Below are 23,216 nucleotides of genomic sequence, written 5' to 3'. Positions count from 1 at the left end.
CTTCACCTGCACCGATGATTCAGTCACGAGGGTTTGGTGCTGACGAGCAGTGAGTCACCTCCTTTTGTTGAGAAAAGCAGTCAGAAGATCAGAGGATTATCCTTTAAATGGGCTGCTTCTTATATAGCGCTTTTCTACTCTGAGCACTCAAAGCGCTTTATACAACTAATTCATTCACCCATTCACACAAGCACTTCTAAGCTTAAGTAGCTAACATTCATACACATTCATACTGGGATCGAACCACCGACCTTCTGGTTAGTGGCTGATCCGCTCTGCCACGCTGGCGTTCTTTCTGAATTTCTTCCTGGGAATAACAAACTCACTTGGTGACACCTCCAGCTCACCAAGGCCAATCAGAGCCCTCAGAATCTTGGCTCTGTGGACCCGTGGATCTCATTACTGACCAAAAACTGCCCGTTGAGAAAGGTGAAACACAGAAAAGCAGGTTAGCTCATGTTTGGGTTTAAATTTTATTACAAAAAAAGTTTTAAATATGAGGTCTCTGCTGGTTTGTTTGTTTTTTATCGCTTTGTTTTCCCTTCTTTACGTTGAGGTTTTTGTTTTGTTTTGTTAGTTTGTTGCGTTTTCTTCTCTGTAAATAATAAATCTGTAATTACTGATTCTCACCACATGGTGGAGCCGCCTGCACTGTTGTTGCGCTCGAGTGGAGAGTTTCATGAAGATGTGTCGTGTATAATCGTGACAGCTGCGCCTCCCTGAGCCTGATTCTTCTGGTGGTTCTTCCTCCCCGCTGTCGCCGCTCATAGCGGTTCAACTCATTGAACTAGAGTTGTTGTCGCATTGCTGTTGGCCCCGTTTTGCTGATTTTTGTGTTTTCCTGTTGCAGAAGTACAGGCACCACGATGAGGACTCGTCCCCCCAGGACCAGAGCTCCCCCCAGCTGACGGAGGAGGCGGGGGGCCCAGAGCTGGTCCAGGTAGCAGAGAAGAACCTTTCCCTGATCGAGAATGTGCACGGCTACGTCACCCACGCTCACATCTCACCGATGAAGGTAGGAGATGGCGATGTCTCAGCCTCCCGTCTCTCTCATTGGTCCAAACGTCTGTCGGCGACTTTACTGGCGTCTCTTTCAAACAGTCAGCGAGCCACGGCCTTCAGATCATTGATGAGCGGTGCATCATTATGTTCTGTAGCTGCAGTTTCAGTGAAAACCTGCTTCTGGAGGTTTTTAATGTAATGTTTTTAAGTCCTTCTGAAGAGACCCGGCTGAGCTGACACTCAGGCAAAATCCAAGATTTCAGCTCATAAAATATTTATGTGACGGGAATGTTTCATCGTGCACGAACGAGCCGGATGTTCTGACCAGAGTTTGTTAAAATGCCAGTAAAGTTAAATGTTTTCATGTGTTTCTACATTTGTTTCCTCGCTGATGGCTTTTCGTGTTTATGTGTTCACACCAATCAGAGTCGCCGCATCTTAATCTGTTTTAGTCACACACACGCGCACACACACACACACACGCACGCACACACACACACACGTGGAGGATGAGGCTTGTTGCTTGTATGTGTTGCATCATGTGACCCATTAAAATGCTGACGCTGAAGCTCACACCTGTTTCCTGTCATCACGCCATCACACACCTTTCAAATTCCTCTGGTCCACGTTTCAGTGTTACAGCTGCAGCAGGTAAACGTCCAGGTGAGATCGCCACATGGTATTGTGGGCGGAGCCTGAGAATTCCCCCTGAGGTAAACCTCAGATTAGATGTTTGGGGTCTCGATGTTGAGGCAGGAATTCCCACTGGTGGACGCTTCCTAAAGTTTTCCATGAACAGAATCAAAGCTGTGCAATCATCATTCATGCAGCTGCTGATGTTTCATCCAAACATTAAGAGGGAAGGAGGAGTTTGGCTGCTGGAACGCCCAGTTAGAGCTTCCTACTGGTTTCCAGGATTTTCCCAGTCTGAAAATAATTTGGGTGACTCAAACGCTTCAGGACAAAAGCTCGAGCTGATATTTAAACGCTTTCCTCGTGTGATGTGAGCAGCTTCTCTCACAGCCGGGCCTCGGTTTGGAAACCAGACCGCGCTCGGTCTGTTTCCCGCCGTCCTGGAAGCTCGACCAGGGGAATTTGGCGTGCTCCCAGTCACGTGACTCTGCCTCCTGTTCGTGCTGCTTCTGTCAGCGCCCGCTGTGTTTGTGTCTGTCGCCGCTCTGGCCTCCACGTTACTCTCATAACGACTGCGTGTGCCGTTAAAGGAGCATTTCACCAACTCCACGCGTCCACGTTAATGTGTGTGCCCATCGTCTGTGGAGAAGAGCTGTCACGGTGCATTATGGGAAGTGTAGGATCCAGTCTTTTTTCTGACGAGCTGTTAAAGTAAGACTGAAAATCTCTTTAACGCTTTCAAAACGTTTGAGATTATCTTTAAATTTGTAAAAATAAAACAGAAAATAACCTTCAGTTTAAACCGTTCTTGACAAAGAAAGTGATGAATTATAAATAGTCATTAAAACGACTTTTTCTTCCCACGTTTGATGAATAAATCGTTTAATAAAAGTTTAAATAAAACCAAAGGCTGCTTCGGTTAGATGTATTTCCAGCTGATTGTCACATAAGTGTGTTTTCTCATCAGCGCCAGAGAACAAACGAAAAGGCCTCCTGCCTGAAATCTGCCTCCGTGTTTCGTGCTCAGAGCTGATTAATCCGATCTCCGATTAGCTGAGATGTGATATTTCACGGAGGTTTGACCCGTTTCACGCTGCACTGCTCGCGGTAACGGAGAACATGGGATCAGATTAAAGCTGGGCGGCTGCGACTCGCAGATGGAGTTCTGCTGCCATCGTGTGGAGATCAGATCATCTGAAGGCCGAAGCGCCCTCACAGAGGAGCCGGAGAATAAAAGGTGTTGATGCCGCACCAGGTGGATCTAACCCGACTTTCTCTGAGGCTTCAGTCTCTTATTTAAACCTGATTTAACAGAAATCTCAAAATTTTCTCAAACTTCTTTTTAACGTCTCATGCTTTAAATATGAGATCTGTATGAGATCCCAGTGTAGGTGACTGCCTCCCAGTGTTTGTGAAGGGTATTACATCATAAATCACATGAACGAGGTAAATGAAAACATCTCTCTTAATATAGAAACATTTGTGTTCATTCTAAAGACTTTTGTCAGATTTTTGATGCTTTGTTCTTTAAACAGAATAAAAAGCTCGTTAATTTTAAAGTTCTGTGTTTTAGCAAAGGCACGTCCACATGGTTCAGAGTAACGCTTAACATCGGCGTCCACGGCGTCAAAACTGGGAATCTGCTCGTGCTGAAAACACGGCTCACGCCAACACAGGTTCACGTGAACATCTGGAACTCCTGGAATAAAAATGCACCACACAGGTGGAGTAAATGTGTAGAGCTGTGTTTGGTATAAAGATTCAAACATTTTGAGATGTTATTATTTTATTATTATTAATCTTTTATTTATCCAGGTAAAAAATCTCATTGAGATTAAAAATCTCATTTCCAAGAGAGACCTGGCATCATGGCAACAAAAGTCACATACCACAGAGGTACATAACATTTAAAACAAATACAATATCCCACACCAACATGTGTAAAATATACAATAACAGATCAAATTAAGAGTACATTAAAAACAATCACACTGAGTAAAAGAGCTGTTCTCTCGTTCCTGTGAGAAGAAACTTCACTAAACGTTGTTTCTATGCAGGAAACAAAAACCGTTAAAAAGAAAAGAAAAACAGTCGAGGTGCAAACGGTTCAAACACTCCGTCGATCGAAGGGAAGGACGCGTCACATCTGAGCAGCCAAACTCGCTGAAACAGTCGGACACAGACCAGCGTCAGATAAGCCTCAGAGAGCAGGAGGCATGAATAAAAAACTCTGTTCACGTGACTGAGTGAGTCCGTCGTGGTCCGAGGGTCGGAGAAAGATCCCCTCAGTGCAGACGATAAAGTTTTAGTTAATCTAAAGAGATAAACTGATCTCGATGAGGCTTTTTTAGGCCAGATGTTAAACAGATGTTTTGGTTTGTGTGTGAGCTGCTAACATCGGCCTCTGCAGTTCTGTGGTGTAGTTGGAGGTTTAATGTGAGTTGTGTTGTAGCCTTCGCCTGTTCACTGTGCGTGTCCCCCTGTTGTATGTGGTTTTCCACACGTGTGTTGTGTTGTCACGCCTGATTCAGACTCGTGTGTTCGGTCCTGACAGATGACGGACTCGTCTCTCTGAGAGGGTTCAGCCTGCCGTCCAGTAAAAGCCTCAAAGTCACACAAATGAACCAAAAAGTGCTGAAGAATCAATCAAGTCCCAAATGTTTGACCCGTTTTTGTTTCTGCAGAATAAATCGACCTGAATACAAAAAGACAAACCTCAGCAGGCTCATTGATCACTGATCGTCTCCTGACCTGTGGTCACGCCGTTAACCATCAGCCAGTTTGTCTGTTAATAATCAAAGCTCCTCCTCATCATCAGTGTATCGCTCGCTCACCTGTGAACTCACCTGTGAACTCACCTGTGAAGATCTGACCTCATTTGTAATGATGTTCAGACTCTGTTATTCTTCTCGTCATGTCTCATGTACAGATTCAAACCATCGAGGCGCTCTGTGTGCGTAAACATCAGTATGCGAGATGATGTCCAGTTCTGAGTTTAACTCTGGCGAGATGTTCAAATCGTCACTTTTAACAATAATTTTTCTTTGTTTGGTGGAAATTAACCAAAACGTCAATAAACAGAATCAGTTATCAGCTTAGAGTTGTATATTTGCTGCAGCTCATCGAGAGTTTGTTATAAATATTAAGATAAAAATCATACGGCTTATTCTCTGTATTAGCAGCCAGGCTTTAAGTGCCTCAGTTAGTCTCTCAGCTGGGCCCAACTGTCTAAAAGCACTAAATTGTCTTTAGGCAGTGACTTCTGATTGGTCGGGGTTAGCCAAAGATAGTAGCGTGCATGAAAACATCCCGTTTTACTGCATTAACCTTTCAGGCTGGTGAAAAATCAAAACAGCAAAGCATTGCAATATTTTGTGTGCAGTCTGAATACTACAAACGAGAAGGCAACCTCTCTGCAAACAGTGGCCGTCTGACTCTGACTGCACTCGTTGTCAAAGGTTTGCAAATGAGTGCATCTACCGTATTTCCCGGACTACAAATTGCACCTGAATATTAGCTGCACAAGCTAAAATCAGGGGAAAATCCTGTTTTGTACATACATTAGCCGCACCTGACTAAAAGCCGCAGGTGTTTCACTTATCATATGTAAGAGAATATGCACAAAGGGAATTGTCAGGAAAGAGATGGCTGTTTGGAGACACACCCCTTTTATTAATATTTTGAAAAACAAGTTATGGGTACATATTTGCATAACTTTTTAGGTATATGTACAAGTAGATAATTACAAGTACGAAACATGTACTGTGCTTCATAAACGAGTAACAAATGTAGTACATAACAATAACCTACAGCACACCAGAAAAATAGATTCGGCCTACCTTTTAGGCTCAGGTGCAGTGACACGGCTTTAACAAGAAGAAAAGTCAGTCATTCACCACCATCTTTCTCTTCTTCCTGCACTAAAACCACCAAAGTCCTCTTCTCTGCAAGTGCAACTGCAAGTTTATCGCCGCTCATCATCCACGCCTCCCGCTGAACGCGTAGCGCTACTTTGAAGTTTGTTTTTCGCGCTACTTCGTACGGCACTACGTTGCCTGGCGGACGGACATGTGACCAACATACCACTCTTGAACCCCGATCCTTGCGCCAGGCAACGTAGTGCCGGAGAACAGCGGAACAAACAAAACAAATCCTCTTACGATATCACAAAAATCATGGACAATCCTTAGAAAAGCCGCACCTGACTAAAAGCCGCAGGGTTCAAAGCTTGTGCAAAAAGTAGCGGCTTATAGCCCGACAATTACGGTACTTTACAAACGCAGACAGCCGGTTGGCTGAATGAGTCTGTCAGGCAGCTGGAGGCATCCTGCTCAGATTCAACAGACAAACACGTGTAATAACTACATGTGAACCTCTGTGTGGACAGACGGCAACAGAGATGTGATTTTCTGTGATTTCTCACAGTAAATTGTTGGTTAATGTTAAACTGACTGTGCTACGTTCATCGTGTCTGTCAGTGTCATTTTGCAGTGAGAACCATTATGCTGTTAGATAAAGTTATTATAGTAGAGTCTGCCTTACAGTCTGAATGACCTGGAGGTGACTGTTGCTGTGATTTGGCGCCGTTTAAATAAATAAAACTTCAGTTTAAAATAGTGATAAATCACAGTAAATGTTTTTGTAATATACTGTGACATCACATCATGGGGTGAATCTGCCCTCTGACAGGAAGTGGACTCAGAGGAAGTTGATGCAAATTACAGAGTGTCGGTTTGAATCTGCAGATGAACTAAGGTAAACTGACCGAAAGTCTGGGATCAGGTCTCGCATGTGTGCGGCCTGCGGGGGTGGAGGTGTCTGCGACTATCATTAAAGCAGGAAGGTGGTGGAGACGAGTGCACTAGCCAATCAGAGGGAACCATATTTGTCTGTCCAGTGTTTGCTGTGTTGTTTTGGTCGTTGAGTGTAGAAACATGTCACCTTCATCCGTACGGAGACGCCTCCCTGAGCGCCTCTCCGTGTCTGTCTGTCTGTGACGCTCCTCCTGCTCCTCCTCCTGTCTGAGCGAGCCGCCGTGTCTCCTCCTCTGCTCCTCTGTCCTTCAGGTAGCGTCTCTGGAGTGCATCTTTGACGGCTCAACTTTAGGACAGCATCACCCGGAGCTCCCCTCCCCTACGTCCTCCACTCTCTACCCCCACGGAGAGGAAAGCCCCCTCCCCTCCTGCTCCTCCAACCCTTACCCCCCGATCCAGGTAAACCCCCACCCCTCACCTTCCCATCCCGCCGGGTTGTTATTTCACATCTCCATCATTTTCACACCTATCACAGCACGACGCGCTCTGATTACAAATGATTTGCTCTGTGGTAAAAACTCACATGTTTAAACTGTAATAAATTAGCATTTATAGGGGCGTGGCCTCTTTGGCTGACAGGTGGATGGTGACACAGGTGGCCGTGGCTGCTAGCTCTGTGCGTGTTTGTGCTGTGGGAGTGTTTTGGAGCGTGTTTAGTGACATTAGCTGACAGTGATATGGCTGCTGTGAGGTTAGTCCAAGAAGTCTGAGCGCGAGCGTGGGGAACTGATTGTATTTGGAGGTTACTGAGCGTCAGTGAGCCGGTGTCTGTGTCTGTGTGATGCACCCGTACAGCTTGCTAACATGCTAATTCTGGTGTTTAACCCTTTAAGACCTGCCATAGAACCAAGTCTGCCAGAGCTTACTTTATATTTTTACATGCTGTGGAGCCATTTGTGGGAGCATTTCAAGTTGCTATACATCAATACAACCATTATAGCCCAGATTTTAATAATATGTCTGCATTAAGTGCATAGTAATTACATAAATTGCAAAAAAAGTGCAATAAACTACAAAAAAATTGAAAATCGTTTTTGCTTTTTTAACATATATTTCTAGTTAGAGAAATTTAAGAGGCTTATCCCTCAAAACTTTAAATACAGAAAAGTTGCAAAAAATAGTTTCCCACCACAGGAAATTTATTTTAAGTGTCTTCATAGTTTTATTTTTTAGATACACCAATTTTTATACACTGCAGGAAAAACAAAAATAAATGTTATAATGCAAATTTGCAAAGAAAACAGCATGTGCATCAAAATAAACTATTTAAAACAGTTCAATTTGAGTCCTAAGCATCCCAGAAACCACACAGAAAAGTCCAACATGACTTTTAAAAACACCAGTATGGGCTTATAAGGCCCATAAGTTAAAAAAAAAAACTACATTTTCTGCGAAAATAACGTCACTTCCGGTTTCGGGCAGGTCATGGCGGACATGCGATAGTTCGCGCTGACGTCTATTCCAACGTAGGAAGTGTTACAAACAGCTGATCGGATCAGCAAAGCGTGTTTCTGGAATATTATGTTTTTGTTGCTGCAAGTGCTTTTTATGCAGTTTTTGCAAAACTATATGTGGAAGGAAACTGTGACCGAGGACAAGCTGATGGCATAAGATGTAAGTACAACTCCTCCGGTTTCATATGCAAAAACAAATTATTGCTCTAGCTCACGTGGTTGCAGAGCTACAAGGATTTAAAAGTAGTTACGCAAAACAGAGCGTGCTGCTCTAACCGGCTTTAAAGGGTTAAAGGGTGATGGTGTAACAGCTGACTGTCTCAGTGACTCAGTGCAGTCCTGGATGTTTTGAGTCACACAAATGATCTCAGGCCGTTTTCTCACCTGTGGGTCGTTTGCTCTGCTCTGATCCGGTCGATGAGTTCGTAAACCTGTAGCTGCGGTTCGGTTTGTTTTCAATCACACCTGCACAAACGACCCGCACCAAGCTCTAACCCGAGGTCGATTTAAATGGACTAAACATCGTCTTCAGCGTGACCTAAAGGAGACGTTTGTTTTCACAGTGTGTGCATTAACAGGTATTCATTCTATAAGCTCACACCTGTAAGTCTTCATGTCGCACACACAAAGAGCCGCACACATCTCGACTCCTCACTGGCTGCTGTGGTACGTTTGCAGGAGCTGAGAGTGAAATGTGCAACTGTCCAAAAATAAAGACCAGAGGTGGGGGGTGGGGGTTTGTGCCTCAGACTCTTCAGCACCTCCAACACTCTTTGGAGGAATCTCTTCATCCAGCTCTTCATTGTTTCTTAAACGTTTGATCTGCAGCGGCCACCCCGCCTGACGTCAGCAGGTGGATGCTATCTCCACCGCCTCCACGGCGATAACGCAGCAAATGGACTGTCACATCCCACAAAGACGGCGAGGGCCGCGAGGACGTTCTGTACGCCCCTGTGTTTATTGTCCCTTTCATTTTTTTTTTCATCTCCTTTTCTCCACCTCTCACTCGACTCGCTGTCCTCAGCAGCGCCATGGCAACACAGGAGATGAATGTCGACAAAGAAAATCCAGACGGCAGGAAAATGGAGGAGGAGGAGGAGGAGGAGGGGTGAACCTGCACAGAAGGACAAGGAAAGATTTAGTGAGGCTTTCAGTAACACTGTGAGGGGGGTGATGATAAAATGGAGAGCTGCCCTCGTCTTCGTCCCCAACAGAAAGATTTACAGCTGCTCTCAAGTATATTTAGCAGCAGAGCTCATGAAACGAGGGCTCCTTCATCGTCTGCACTGCACGTCGGTCCGCGGAGGACGGGCCAGCTCTATTTAAAGCTTTATGAAGTTTCAGGGAAACCGTTCAATGTCGGCGCGGACGTTTTCATGAGCGGGAAACGCGGTGGATGGCGGGGAAAACGTGTTGATTTAAGCATTTATGACAGGTTTATACACTGTAAGAAGAAACACGAGTGGCTGATCTCACAGAAACTTACACGAGTTTAAAGTTTATGTGCCAGGTTTTCTTCTTTATCACATCAGTGAGATAGATTTATTAATTTATTTTAAAAAATACATTTCTAACATGTTTCACTGAGATTTTCTCTCCTGAAATTAAGTAAAATTTATTTATATAGCACATTTCACAGATAAAAATCACAAAGTGCTTCACAATAAGATCAGACATACAAGTTAAAATTAATTAAAAGCCCGTTTGTATAAAAATGTCTTCAGCTGCTTTTTAAAGGAGTCAGTAGAGTCTAGACAGCGTAAAGACAACGGCAGAGAGCTCCACAGCCTCGGTGAAAAGCTCGATCCCCACGGGTTTTAAAGCTGGTACGTGGGACCACCAGTAGCCTCTGACCTGAAGACCTAAGTGCTCGGGATGAAGCATGAGGTTTCAACAGGTCAGAGCTCTAAAAGTTACAACTAAAATTTTAAAATGAACCCTAAAATTTACAGGCAACCAATGAAGAGAAGCCAAAACTGGAGTAATGTGTGACCTCTTGTTTGTACCAGTTAAAAGTGTCGCCGCTGCATTCTGTACAGACTGAAGGCGATCCAGAGCGGATTTGTTGAGACACGTAAAAAGACCGTTACAATAATCCAAACGAGAAGAGATAAAAGAGATAAAAGCACGAATCATCTCAAGTTCTGCCTTTGACACCAGTCTGAGTTTAGAAATGTTTCTCAGATGATAAAAACAGTTCTGGACAAGTTGTTTAGAGTGTTTCTCACGAGACATTGAACTGTCAAATATAACACCTGACTAAGTTGTTTCTGCTGTAAACAGGTTTCAACAGGCTTCCCTTAAACACTATATTCTGCATCTGGACCAAACGCGCTCCTCCTTTGTTTCCTCCTTTTGCCCCGTTTGTACAGATGCAGTTTTCAGGAGCTTTGGTTCATTAGTTTTCGTGTAATCGAGAAACAGTGAAAGTGTTTAACAAACTGAGTAACAAAGAAACATCCAAACCTCGGTACAACTCAGAGTCTTGACCTCACATCTTCTACTCAACATATTCACTCTTAAATTCATCTTCAGATCAAATAAATGTAAAGCCTTTGACTCATCGCTCTCTTCTCTTTGTATAAAATGAAGTTTGGTCTTTGGGGTTCATCCACAGCCTGGTTAAAGGACACGGTGGCCTCAGGTCATCAGGATCAGCTGCTACGTAAAGCGGGGTGTCATCATCGTACAGGTGCATTTCCTCTGGCTCATGGATCAGATAACTGTTAGAAAGACGTGTCCTGGGCAGAGCCTGGTGGGACACCACGCCAGAGGTTTAGTGTCTGTAAGAGAAGCTTTCATCAGTGACCTCAGGCCCAACACGGCGCTTACAGCAGAAAACGTTTAAAGGACCAAAATTGAGACAAACATGATTCAGCAGAAAGTCTTGTTTTATTAAAAATATGATCATAACTTTAGACTCTTGATATCAATCTAGTAAAAATTATACAAATTAAAGCAGTTTTAAATGCAGTATATGCACCATACTTTAATAAGAAAACATTTATTTTGTTTGGAAAAAGGAAGCAGGCGAGCAGGTGGATAAAACCAGACTGACCACATTTTGGCCCCGCCTTCAGACTAGCACCACTCACATACTGATATATTATTTTAGCTGACGTAGAGTGATGTGACTGATACTGAAGGCGCATGTTAATTAGACGAACACTTTGCTTCATCGTGTGACAGACTTGGACTCATCTGTACTTCCTGTTCTCAGGTTTATGACCATAAAAGGAAAATGTACAAAATCGCAGGATAATAACCGCCATTTAAAAACATCAGCACAGAGAAATGATGAGTGCAGGTTACAACTGCGTATTATAAATCATAGTTTTTAATTTATAACATTTAAATGACTAAAGAAAAATGTTATATTCTAGATTTATCAAAATTATATCAATGCTGCACTACAGAAATAAAAGTGGTCTCCTTGATACGTGCATTGATCTCTGATGTTCCTGTGGGCCGGATTTGGACCCTGCGTGGCCTGTTTCTGGCCCCAGGACCACATGTTTGCCACCAATGCTCTAGATGAACTCGCTGTGCTGTCGTGACCGACACTCCTGTGATCTCCACACCGGGAAAACTCGGAGTCTTCCCTGCTGACTCATTTTCGGAGTCTGAAGTAGGACAAAGGTCAGCTGGACCAACCCCGCTGAGAGGAGGAGGAGGAGGAGGAAGACTGTGTGAGGTTTCCAGACTGCAGAGAGAAGAGATCAGAGGACCAACTTCCTCCCTGCCTGCGCTCTCTTTAAACGCACGCACACACACACACACACACACACACACACACACACACACACACACACACACACACACGCACACGCTCTCTCTCTCGCTCGTCCTCTCGTCAGCCCTGCAGTCTGCTGTTGCTGTCTGCTCCACACAGACGGAGGCTCGCCGACCGGCTGCCGAGCGATGCTCTCTCACCCCGTCGCCACGTTAATCCCCCCCCAGAGGCTCCGCGCTTTCTCCCCCCGTCACCCCCGCGCCATGACGAGCGTTTATCCCCGCTGACAGGAAGAGGACGACCGCGGTTCGGCTCATCTCCCGGTCACCTCCGTCGGCTCCTCTGCAGCCTCCCTGTTTGTGTCTGAGAGGAAGAAGACGAGGAGGTGGGGTGGGGGGGGGGGGGGACCCAAGGTGGAGTGAAGCCCCCTCCCATCGTCTGTTCTCCAGCCAGCACCACCTCTGCCACCCCGCAGCCTGCAGCAGGAGCGAGGAGGCGCAGAGGAGGCGACACACCACCTTCAGCGCAGCAGCAGCAGCGGCGGCATCAACATGCTCAACTCTGTGTGGTACGCCAAAAAGATGGGCCGCCGCATCATGGGCACCCTGAGGAGAACCAAGCGGCTCCACCGGCGCCTACTGGTAGGTCGCCCCCCCTCCTCCAGCTCCTCCACCTCCCACCTATGAGGAAAATAAATCCTCCCAAAGGTTAGGAGGTAGGGGGAGGTGCTGCAGCGTGCAGCGTGACTCATTTCCTAGCACGTGTGTTCATACGGTCATGCACTCCCCCGTGTGTGTGTGTGTGGTGAGCGTATCGATCGGGCCGTCTGCTGCGTGACGCTGCTGGCTGATGTGTAAAAGTTGCAACAGGAGATGTGCTGCTGCGTCATGTGTCGGCTTGCGCACAAACGCTCACATCTGGTCCAGAAACGCCCTCGATCCGCATCCAGCAGATTCACGTCGTGATAAAGAACATGCGGCAGCGCGCGTGTGTGTCACTGAGGTGATTTGTTGATAAGGCTGCAGCGGCCGTGAGCGGGCTTTTACATTAACGTCTCAATGTGTGAATGTTCCAGAGCTGTGCTTTGAATCTGACGGCGAGGACGAGGTGGCGTGGAGTCTCAGGGGTCCGTGTCGTACCTGTGCAGGTTTCCCTGACCCGCTCTCTGCCTCTGTGTGGCTACGCCGAACAGGTTTACCTGCATAAACAGCAGCATCATGTTCTGGGCAGATGTGAGGAACCCCTGCAGTAGCACATGCCTTCCCTGGCGTTGCCTAGCAACCTCTAGGCTCCTGACACACAGCGCTACCCGACCACCTCCCCCCATTTACTGACACACACACTCATACGTTAACATACACGCTCGTCCGCAGCTGTATTTTTATCACAGCGAGGTTGTATCGGGTGGCGTTATGGTTACAGCGGGCTATGACGCGATGCGTGGACGACGTGGACGGCGTTTTCGGGGGCAACGAACCAGCTGAGGATCGTTTAGCAGCTAAAGAGGCGATAATTCCCCTCAGGTGCTTTCACGCCTCCCGAGTCGGATCATATGTTGATGTTCAGTTTATTTGTGCTGCCTCCGGGTCAGACTCTCTGTTACAAACGGGAACACGCTTCCCAGGGACTGATCCAACTTTTCCATCTCTGATTCAGTTCCTACGACAACGTAGCATCGTTAATATTAGTCTGTAATCCTCACTGTGAGAAAGAGACTGGAAGTCATTCTCTTATTTTCCAGTAAAACACTGAGCAGAGGGTGAAATGTTTGCCACTGTGGGCTCTCTCCACAGGCCGATTCACCTGTGACCCAAATATCTCATCAGTGTCTGCTTCATCGTTCCTGCTGCTCTTATTGGTCACATCTGGAGGTCCTGGCAAGATTAAACTCTTAAACATGTTAACATGAGTCTGCAGTCAGCATTGTTCTTCGACTCACAGAAAGGAATGATGTGAAATGCACAGGTGTGGTCCTTCAGGAGCAGCACATCATCTGTGCATGGTCCGAATACTGATTGGTTGAAATGTTGTCATGAGGTTGGTGACATAAAGTTGTGGAAACGATAGACTGAGATAAACCACTTACAGATGGACGTCTGAGTTTAGTTATAACCAGGTAAATGAAGTCAGCGGACAACATTTTCATGGAAAATAATACGCGTGGTGATAATCCAGCTGTTGACACGAACGTCACAGCCCAACAAACACGCCGACGAGCGAGCTCACGCGCTGGAATCAAACCTCGGGTAGTTTTGTAGTTTCAGAGCTGATCGTGACGACTCCTGGATCAGAGGCCACGCAGGAGGTGAGATGAGGACTGGAGCTGATGATGGGAAAGTTTGATTGTTTATAGTTTGTGAGTCATCGTGAGATTGCAGCTGTCAGACGATCATTAGCTGCATTTCTTCAGAGAGAGATATGACACCCAGCAGGCAAACGGAGCTAAAAGCACCATTAATGACTGCTGTACATGAGCACAGTGTGAGGAAAGAGTAATAATGTGACGACTGAAGTGCTGTGTTTGGTGGGATGTTGAAATGCACGGTTTAATTACCCCGAGCAGCAGACGTTACTTTGTTTGGCAGGTGAACCTGATGCAGGTCTGTGTTCATGTCAAAGTTACTCTAATTACATCCAGACATCACCAAAGTCCAAATCTTTCATCTTTCATTCTGACAGTTGAACTGTTAAATGCAAGATTTTACTGTCAGATCTAAAGTGACGCTCCAGGGTGGGTTGGTAGTTCTACTCCTCTGTTCCCTCGTGGGTTGTTCAGTGTTTGGGCAGAGCAGTGCAGACGTGACACGGAGCTCTGATTCATGGCTGTTTCCTGTCCCGTCAGGTGTGACTCATGTCAACACAGCGTTGCTGCTTTAGCAGGTGTAACAATTAAGTTTAACATCCATAAAAACAGAGTTTATTACATTTAACGGAGTTAGAAGTTAGCAGGAAGTTAGCTCGCTAGCTTCCACCTAAACATGTTGTGCTACGTGACTGCTAGCGACACAACTATGTTAGCATAACATTAGCACAGTGAAGCTGGAGGATGAACGCCAACTTTTTTCCACTCGATAAAAGTTAACGTGACGGATTCTGGTGGTCAGGGACAAATGCAATCACATAGCAGGATGCTATACACGGGCCAAACTTCAGTCAGGAGAACAACTGAGATAATCCATCCACAATACGAGGTTAGTTATTAATATACTGCAACAACATGGGAACAGAGCAGCTGCAGAGAATTCAACATTAATGAATCAATGTTGCGGAAGTGGAGGAAACACAGTTTTTGGCTTTCCCCATATTTCAACAGTGCTTCATCTCTTTGCTGTGACTGTCGCCCGCCATCATTTGCAGATGATAATGGTTTTAGCCGCTGCGATGCTTTCGATCAAAACAGGCGCAGCTTGATGACATCATCAACATGCGCTATCGCGATAGAGCGATATAGTCAAAATCTCTATCGTTGGCCAAATTTATATCGCTTCTATCGCCCACCCCTAGTTCAATTCAATTCAATTCAATTTTATTTATATAGCGCCAAATCACAACAAAAGTCGCCTCAAGGCGCTTCATAGATACAGAGAAAAACCCAACAATCATATGACCCCCTATGAGCAACACTTTGGCGACAGTGGGAAGGAAAAACTCCCTTTTAACAGGAAGAAACCTCCAGCGGAACCAGGCTCAGGGAGGGGCGGGGCCATCTGCTGTGATTGGTTGGGGTGAGAGAAGGAAGACAGGATAAAGACATGCTGTGGAAGAGAGACAGAGGTTAATAACAGATATGATTCAATACAGAGAGGTCTGTTAACACATAGTGAGTGAGAAAGGTGACTGGAAAGGAAAAACTCAATGCATCATGGGAATCCCCGGCAGCCTACATCTATTGCAGCATAACTAAGGGAGGATTCAGGGTCACCTGGTCCAGCCCTAACTATATGCTTTAGCAAAAAGGAAAGTTTGAAGCCTAATCTTGAAAGTAGAGATAGTTGAAGGTAAACCCTAACAACATTATTATCAGTCGTTGCCAAATATTTGCTAGCGGGGGATTGTGGTGGTGTTGGGATTCTCTGATTCTTAAACTGAACCAACCTGAACAGAATTTAAACGATTTCATTCTGAAGTAATTTTCTGGAGTTTCAGTAGGATTGATCCACCTGTAAGTCAGTGAATCTGTTTTAACTCACTGAACACAAATCTGTGGATTTTTTCCTCTCTTAGTTTTTATAAAGGCAGAAATTGTGACAGAAATATCTCACAACCCGTTTCTGTAAAACTGCTCCTCTAGCTGCTGTTATGGAGTAACAGAAACACAAACGAAACTGTTGCTATATGCAGATGATGTCGTTTTGTAAAAGCACAAAATCAAATGGATCGTTCCTAAAGCTGGTTGTAAAAGTCCTCCACGGTTCTGCTGTGTTCCTGCAGTTTCCTGTGAAATGAGGCCACTTTCAGCTTCTGTGGTGTGGATAAAGATGTTTGGATTGTTCGCACCTTCAGCCAGACTTTTATTTTGGAGGCCGGGTGTTGTTTTCTCACACCTGAGATTAATATTTTCTTTAGTGTTGGAGAAAAGACGGCGAGAGAAGCTTTAGTCTGTATAAACCACTTTCCCTGCTGCAGACTTCAGAGCTCCTGCTGCATAAATTTGCACGTTAACGAGGAAGGAGGAAGACTACTGAGGTTAATCCTCCACAGCTCCTTTACATGACTAAAACCACCCATGTTGTGTAGAACAAGCAGTGCCATTGAAAAGCTGTTGGTATTTGTGAATCGCTGGTTTGTTTACAGTGCAGCCGTGTGCTGACGTGAGTGGCCTGTAGGTGGAGCTGCAGACGCACAGCAGCAGTTTAATCCTAATCTCCAGCAGATCCTCGGTGCTTCTCCGCGGCCCTCACCGTGGAGTCATGATGTGGCTGTAAACGCTGGGTGATGATGGAGCAGAGAGATGATGTTTGTTTGCTGTGACACACTTGGTGCGTCGACTTTCTGCTGTTTGTGAATCATGTGGCTCAGTCTCCATGACGGCATCGTATGAGCAGATTTACATCAGTAGAAAGTCGAGGTGTCTCTCCATCGTCCATATAATGAACCATCTGCCACGACAGGAAGTGCGTTCATAGCTTTGAGTTTTGGTACAGACTTGATTGTTTTCAGTGAAACGCAGGTTTTGGATGTTGGTGTGGAAATGTCAGAGTATATGATGTGCAGGTATAAGTGTGAGATATCTGCTGCAGCTCGTTCTCCTCATCACAGACAAACTGCACACTCAGGAAATCCCAGGAAACAAAATCTGCATTTATGAGGATTTTTGAGCCAAGATCTTTTGTTTATGTAGCTTTGGAACAGTTTGGCATTTTTAAAAGTGTTTCCAACATAATCTGTGTGCAGTTTCAACAATATTTTGCTAAATGTGAATAATTTATCACCTCGCTTGGAGGAAAACACAGCGTCAGAGCGACGTTCCTGCAGAGCTGCACCTGTAACCAGGCCGTGGAGGTCTGACGGAGTTTGCGTCCATCAGGAGCGTCCACGCTGCTGTCGCGGAGCACATTTTATTTAAGTGACGAGAGAGAGAAGGCCTGCGTGTTTTTCACCTCCAGCTTCGGGTGGAGACGTGAGGATCGTCGGGTTTTTCTCTACAGCAGAGGCTTAAAGCAGCTTCCTGCCCGCCTGCCGCTAACTGGGAGTCCTCGTCGCACTCCCCCCTCGCTGCTGACACGCACGCCGCTGTGTCTGAATCCGGGGGCAGCATCGATTATTCATGCAGCGAGTGGAGCTGCCCGTCACCCCCCCTCGTGCTGACATGGGCCTCGCTCGCTGGAGCCGATTAATTGGCAGGAGAACGAGAGAAGACGAGAGGGAGGGTGTCACAGAGAAGGAGCAGCCGGCAGGGAGGGGTGAGCCGGGAGAGAAGAGAGGGAGCTGCTGCGCTGTGGAGCCGGAGGTGGAGGAGTAACACGGCAGAGTTTGGAAGTATCGCCGTCTCGTCGTAGGCGTCGAACATTCTGGACTCGAAGGAAGCATCTTTCATTCACTCTTTATCCTCCTCCCCCTCCTCCCCCAGCTCCTCCTCCTCCGTTTGGGAAGATGACCACTCATTACCTGCAGCAGGACTTCCTGTCTAAAGCCGTGAACGGCGAGAAGAAGCTGCCGCGGGTCAACGCCAGCTTGCAAGAGTCCATCGCCCACCTGCACCCTCTGCAGAGGCAGCACGCCATCGAGCTCCACCGGCAGCAGCAGCAGCAGTCGTTCAATCACCCGCAGGTCCAGGCGTCGCTGTCGACCTTCACCGCCTGCACCGTGCCGGCGTCCTGTCGAGCTCGCAGTCGGTTCCTCAACCTGCGGGACAGCGTGAAGAAAAGCCCGACCAAGAGTACGGCCAAAGTCAAGAGCGCCAGGAAGGAGATCTCCTGGGTGCCCTTCGCTTACAGCAAGGTAGCGACGTCATGTGACCAGAGATTTTTATTTTTTCCACTGCGGGAACTAAAACTTTGTCGATTGAGCGCCGTGTGTTTAAAGAAGTAAAAGATCGCTTTGTTAGAAAGGAGAGAGAGTGGGAGCTAAAGGCTGTTCCACAGACACGAGCAGCCGACGGTGGGCGGGTGGGCGGGTGGAGGTTGTTCCCCTTTAACCACTGATTGCATTTCTAAAGGACGCACAGATTCAGAGTCAGATCAACAAGTGCTGATGTTTGTAGAGTTTCAGTAAAATCACTGAGACTAAAAACTACAGTCAGGTTTCAGGAGACTCTCAGTGTCTGAGTCTTTATATGAAGCAAACGAAAACCTGCTGAGTTCAAGGTCACACTGGAGAACTGGCTGTTTTGGTGGTTGTTGTAGCAGGAGTGTGTGTGAACGAGACCTGTGGTCAGTCAGATTGAGTTACTACATGGAGAATCGATGGACTGTGTGTCCACGTGTGACAGCCACATCACCCTGCCATCACGGTTAAATCCATACTTAAACACTCTCCAGCACCTCGCCGTTTTACGACCGAATACATGAGCGATGGTGTGAGCCACGTGTTTTGGTTGGGGATTCATCTGCTGCACATTTCAAAGCTCCCATCTTTAAGTGGTGGTCTGTGGTCACACCGTCGCTACATTATGGCTTCATCACCGATTCGGTCCAAAGCGTCTGTGGCTCCTCCCACCAGCGGACGTTCAGATCCATGTTATGGATGCAGGGAGCTCAGAAAAACTGCAGCTAGGGGCTCGAGTGGGGGGTCGTTTAATCTGTGTGGCTTCGCTGGTACACTGAAGACTAAAGTGACACACGTGCCTCATTTACTGAAAGCAGGACATAGATTCTCTGTAATAAACCAGCAGGGTTTGACCTCTGACCTCTGACCTTGGTTAAGAGTTCATGGTTTCAGGCTCCAGTTTTGTGTCCTGTTGAATAAAACGCGGTGCTCGTGTTGGAGATGAAGATGATGGGATATTCAGGGCGGGGCTACCATGTCACTGACTGAAGGTCAAGATGGTGAAGATGGTCAGCTTGTGGCTGTCCATCTTTTATATACAGTCTGTGCTGATAAGTTTGGGGTCGTGTGTCATCAGGTAAAATCATCAACTGTAAAAATACTAATTAATGTGTCATTTATAAACTCCAGGCTCAGCTGTGTTGATATTTATACTGAAGGACTGATGTCAGCGGTGTGAGTTCATCGGGGTCAAACATCAGCTTGGAAACCTGATTGGTCAATAAATCGATTGGTGGGCGTCTGATTGGTTTTGGTTGTTGTTGATGTCTATCGCTGTCTGATAGATGAAATCATGACCTCTGCCCTCTCTGTGTGTCGCTGCATTTGTTAAACCAGTTTCGTGTCTTTTGGGAGTAATTAAGCCTCGTTGTCAGCAGCTTTCCGGCGAGCGGAGCCGCAGAAGTAGGGCTGGCGGATCGATGCGGTCGATGTGCGGGGCTAATTTTAGCGGCTGTTGGTTTTCCATGGGCTCTGCTGCTGCGGCACAACAATTAAGCCTCTTGGAAACGCAGCGGCGCTTCCTGCCAGCAGCTTCACGAGGTCCTGCTGTTGCATAACAGAGGTCACAGCGGTGAGGGCCGCCGCTGTGACCTCTGTGGTGTTTCATGTGCACGCAGCAGGCCTTCACGGTGCACGCAGGGGTGTTGAATTAAATGTAGACGTGGAAAAAAAAAGAAAGAAAAAAGATCATGGCTTTTTTAAAAAATTTCTGTCACACACGTGCATCACACACATTTATGGGTTGTGCCTGAACAGTTTACAGTTTATTTTGTGTATTTTCATTCTTAGTAGATGAATAAACAGACGATCCACTCTTTTAAAAGCTGTTTGTTTCTCGAGCTGAAACTCACGAGTGGAGCTGCTGCGGCGTTCATGGGCAGATTGTGCTGCTGCTGTCGGGGAGCGCTGGTGCTAGTTAACGTTAGCTTGTTGATGCTGTAGTTCCCCAGCAGCACGTAGCATCGCAATGAGGCGTCTGACGTCTAATACGCAGCACTGGTAAAAACGTCTGCATGTGATTGGCCAGCTGCTGGCTCGTTCAGACCAGTGATGATGTTTCCACTAAAACCAGTTACAAGTTCACCTTTGAATCAAACGCAGAGTGGGCCCATCATGAAATCATGAAGAGGCTGCTGTGGAGTGAAAAACAGCCTGAAGGCGACGCTGGTTACGCTCGACAGCATCTGTGAGAACAATAGAACCACAATAGAAACGTGTCGCCAGACTGAGTCGGAGCTGAAACTCAACAGCAGCGAGGACGATGCTATCGTAGTTTTAATGTGGAGCAAAGAGGCGGAGCCATCAGCGGTAAAACAAACACCTGATGGACAAGATGAAACCTGAAACCGCGTCTCTTCAGCTGCTTTGTTTCCCTTTGCGTTAGCGACAAAGCTACAGTGACGCTGTAGACCAGGGGTGTCAAACTCAAATACACAGTGGGTCAAAATTCAAATCTGGAACAAAGTTCCAGCTAACATTAATATTTATTGAAAAAAAAAAAATCTTCCTCCAATTATCAGAATGAATCTTTTCTTATGGACTCAAACAAGTTTTGCTCAAAAAACTGAATATGGAACAAGCAAAGCTTAATACTAAAAAATATATATATTAGCTGTAAAATACCAGTAGGTCAACTCTAACAGTAATTTGGTATGGCTTCGCGGGCCAAATGTTTGACACATATATATGCTGTAGACGGTAAAGTTAAAGGCGTGTCTTAATTTGGCAGCTGTGCCGTGTTCAGGTACATTTATTCAACGTTGTTTACAGATGTTTGTAAACCTGCCAGCTGATCGTTCTATTGGAGCAGAGTGAAATCGGTCCTCGAGCTCCTCGTTTGATTTTTGGGAGTTGAAGGTGAAACGATCAGTGACGTCATGGTGAACATGTGGGTGTGCGGTTTCTTCTTTAGCGTCAGTAGAAACTCGGACATGAGGTCGCGGATACAGCTGTGACCTTTGACCTTTGAGGGTCTGTGCCAATGTCATCACTGGCTGTCGGGGTTAAAACTCCCAGATTGAAATATCCGCTGCTTTCCAGTAATGACATGAAGGACATCGGCGCCCTGCTGGAGCTGTACCGAGGGACTGAGGATTTACCCCACACACACACAGACACACACACAGACACAGACACACAGACACACAGACACACACACAGACACGCACGCACACGCACGCACACACACAGACGCACACACACACACACACACACGAACACACACACACACACACACACACACAGACACAGACACACAGACACACAGACACACAGACGCACACACACACACACAGACACACAGACACACAGACACACGAACACACACACACACACACACACACACACACACACACACACACAGACGCACACACACACAGACACACAGACACACACACACACAGACGCACACACACACACACAGACACACAGACACACGAACACACACACACACACGAACACACACACACACACACACACACACACACACACACACACACACACACAGACGCACACACACACACACACACACACACACGGCTTTAATCCTCAGAACAGCAGATGGGCGAGTTTGCCACATCAGGGTCGTCAGGTGTCACTCACACAGTGACCTCCTGTGATTGGCCGACCTCTCTGACACTTGGCGGTCCTTCTCTGTCAAACTCCTCCCACCTGGCACCTCGGCTCGACCTAAACGAACGCCCCCTCTCAGTCAGCATGCACACACACATACATCCTCTCCTCCTCCTTCACCGGCTGTTCATCTGTGTCTAACCTTTGACCCCTCACCATGCTATTGTTCAGCAGGCCGAGGCCGCCCCGCCTTCCTCACCCATAATCCCCGTGATCCCAATCTTGCCAATCCCAGCCGAGACCACCGCCATCCCTCCAACGTCACAGGTCTCCTTTTTTTGTTCCTTTTTGACTTTCCTCCTCTCCTTCTCTGCTCGATCCCTCCTTCCTTCCCTCCTTCCATCCTCACTTCCCTCCTCGCTCATTTGGCTCTGCGGCTTTCTGTCGAGTTCGGTTTTCAGTGTCGGCCGTCCAGCTGTGGCGCTGATGAAGCGAGCAGATTAGAGATAGAAACAGCGGGAGGAATGCCACGCTCCCCCCGGTTGACTTTTCAGAGCCCATCTGGCTCCTCCCGGGCGAGCGAGCGAGAGTAGACGAGGAAGACGAGGTGAAGGAGCAGCTTCTGCACGACTGGATTTGATTGATTTTCTTGATTTGCTTCTTCATTTAAGGCTTCATGCTTCAGAACTGCTTCTGCAGCGTGAAGCGCCACCACGTACGTACCGCTCGTGCTCGCTAATCTGTGCTCAAATCCTCGGCTTCCCGTTTTAGCATCATGAGGAGAGTTAGTCTTTTAGCAGCTGCGCGGCGGCCGACCCGGGCGCAGCGTGGGGTGGAGGGTGTTTGTAGGGTGGAGATCTTTTTCCTCTGTGATGTTCTCACTCGTTTCCTCGTCTCTGCAGGCCAATCCTCCGCCTGTGGTGGTCAACGCAGACAGCCTGGACACACCCCTATACGTGAGTGCTGCTCCTTTCTGAGTGGATGCATGAGTGATGGATGGATTGGAAGATGATGACAGATGCATGAAGGCATGAAACCTGTGTTGATGATTGTATGGATAAAGATGGAGTCGTGGGTGGGTAGGTGGGTGGATAGATCCACAGACTACGGATAGGATGCAGGACTCTGTGGATCTGCAGATGTTTGGTGACTCCATCTTCACCGTCGGTCCAGCTGGAGCCTCACCTGCCCAGCACTGGACCCGTCTTTATTAAATTGATGTTTGCCTCCCGTGGACTCCGGCCGCTGTCAGCACGGCGTCGCTTCAGTTTCACCTGACGGGGAGAAATATTTGAAGAAGCATCTGCTTCACTCTCCCCACATCAGTTCAGTGCTGCAGCACGTTCCTGTTAATTGGACGGTTTAAAGGAAATGTGTTAGATCAGAGTCGGCGAGTGAAGCTGTGAGCAGACGGCTGCATCACACGAACTTCAGGTTTAAGAGGAGGAAATAAAAACTCTTCAGTTCTCCGAGGTTAGACGTGAGCAGGAGGAGGCTCAGTTGAACCCTGGACTCAGTGAA

General features: G+C 46.8%; 1 protein-coding gene across 7 annotated transcripts in view; it reads left to right on the top strand.

Moving 5' to 3' along the window:
- LOC102789675 (disks large homolog 1) overlaps positions 1-23,216 on the top strand; it is a 99,501-nt gene that overhangs the window by 60,612 nt on the left and 15,673 nt on the right. For 3 of the 7 annotated variants that reach the window (XM_087832189.1, XM_087832190.1, XM_087832188.1), the window contains 2 exons: positions 851-1,015; positions 22,598-22,651. In XM_087832189.1, coding sequence (XP_087688315.1) covers positions 851-1,015; positions 22,598-22,651 — 219 coding nt within the window. Of the gene's footprint in view, positions 1-850; positions 1,016-6,701; positions 6,849-21,926; positions 22,023-22,597; positions 22,652-23,216 lie in introns of all 7 variants that reach the window. The other 4 variants (XM_087832185.1, XM_087832191.1, XM_087832187.1 and 1 more) reach the window with 2 other exon arrangements.

Source organism: Neolamprologus brichardi, chromosome 18 (assembly GCF_056152115.1).
Source record: "Neolamprologus brichardi isolate AB-2024 chromosome 18, ASM5615211v1, whole genome shotgun sequence".
In the NCBI taxonomy this organism is placed as follows: Eukaryota; Metazoa; Chordata; class Actinopteri; order Cichliformes; family Cichlidae; genus Neolamprologus; species Neolamprologus brichardi.
The sequence above is the reverse complement of the archived record's forward strand: the minus strand, read 5'-3'. Positions and strand labels throughout refer to the sequence as shown.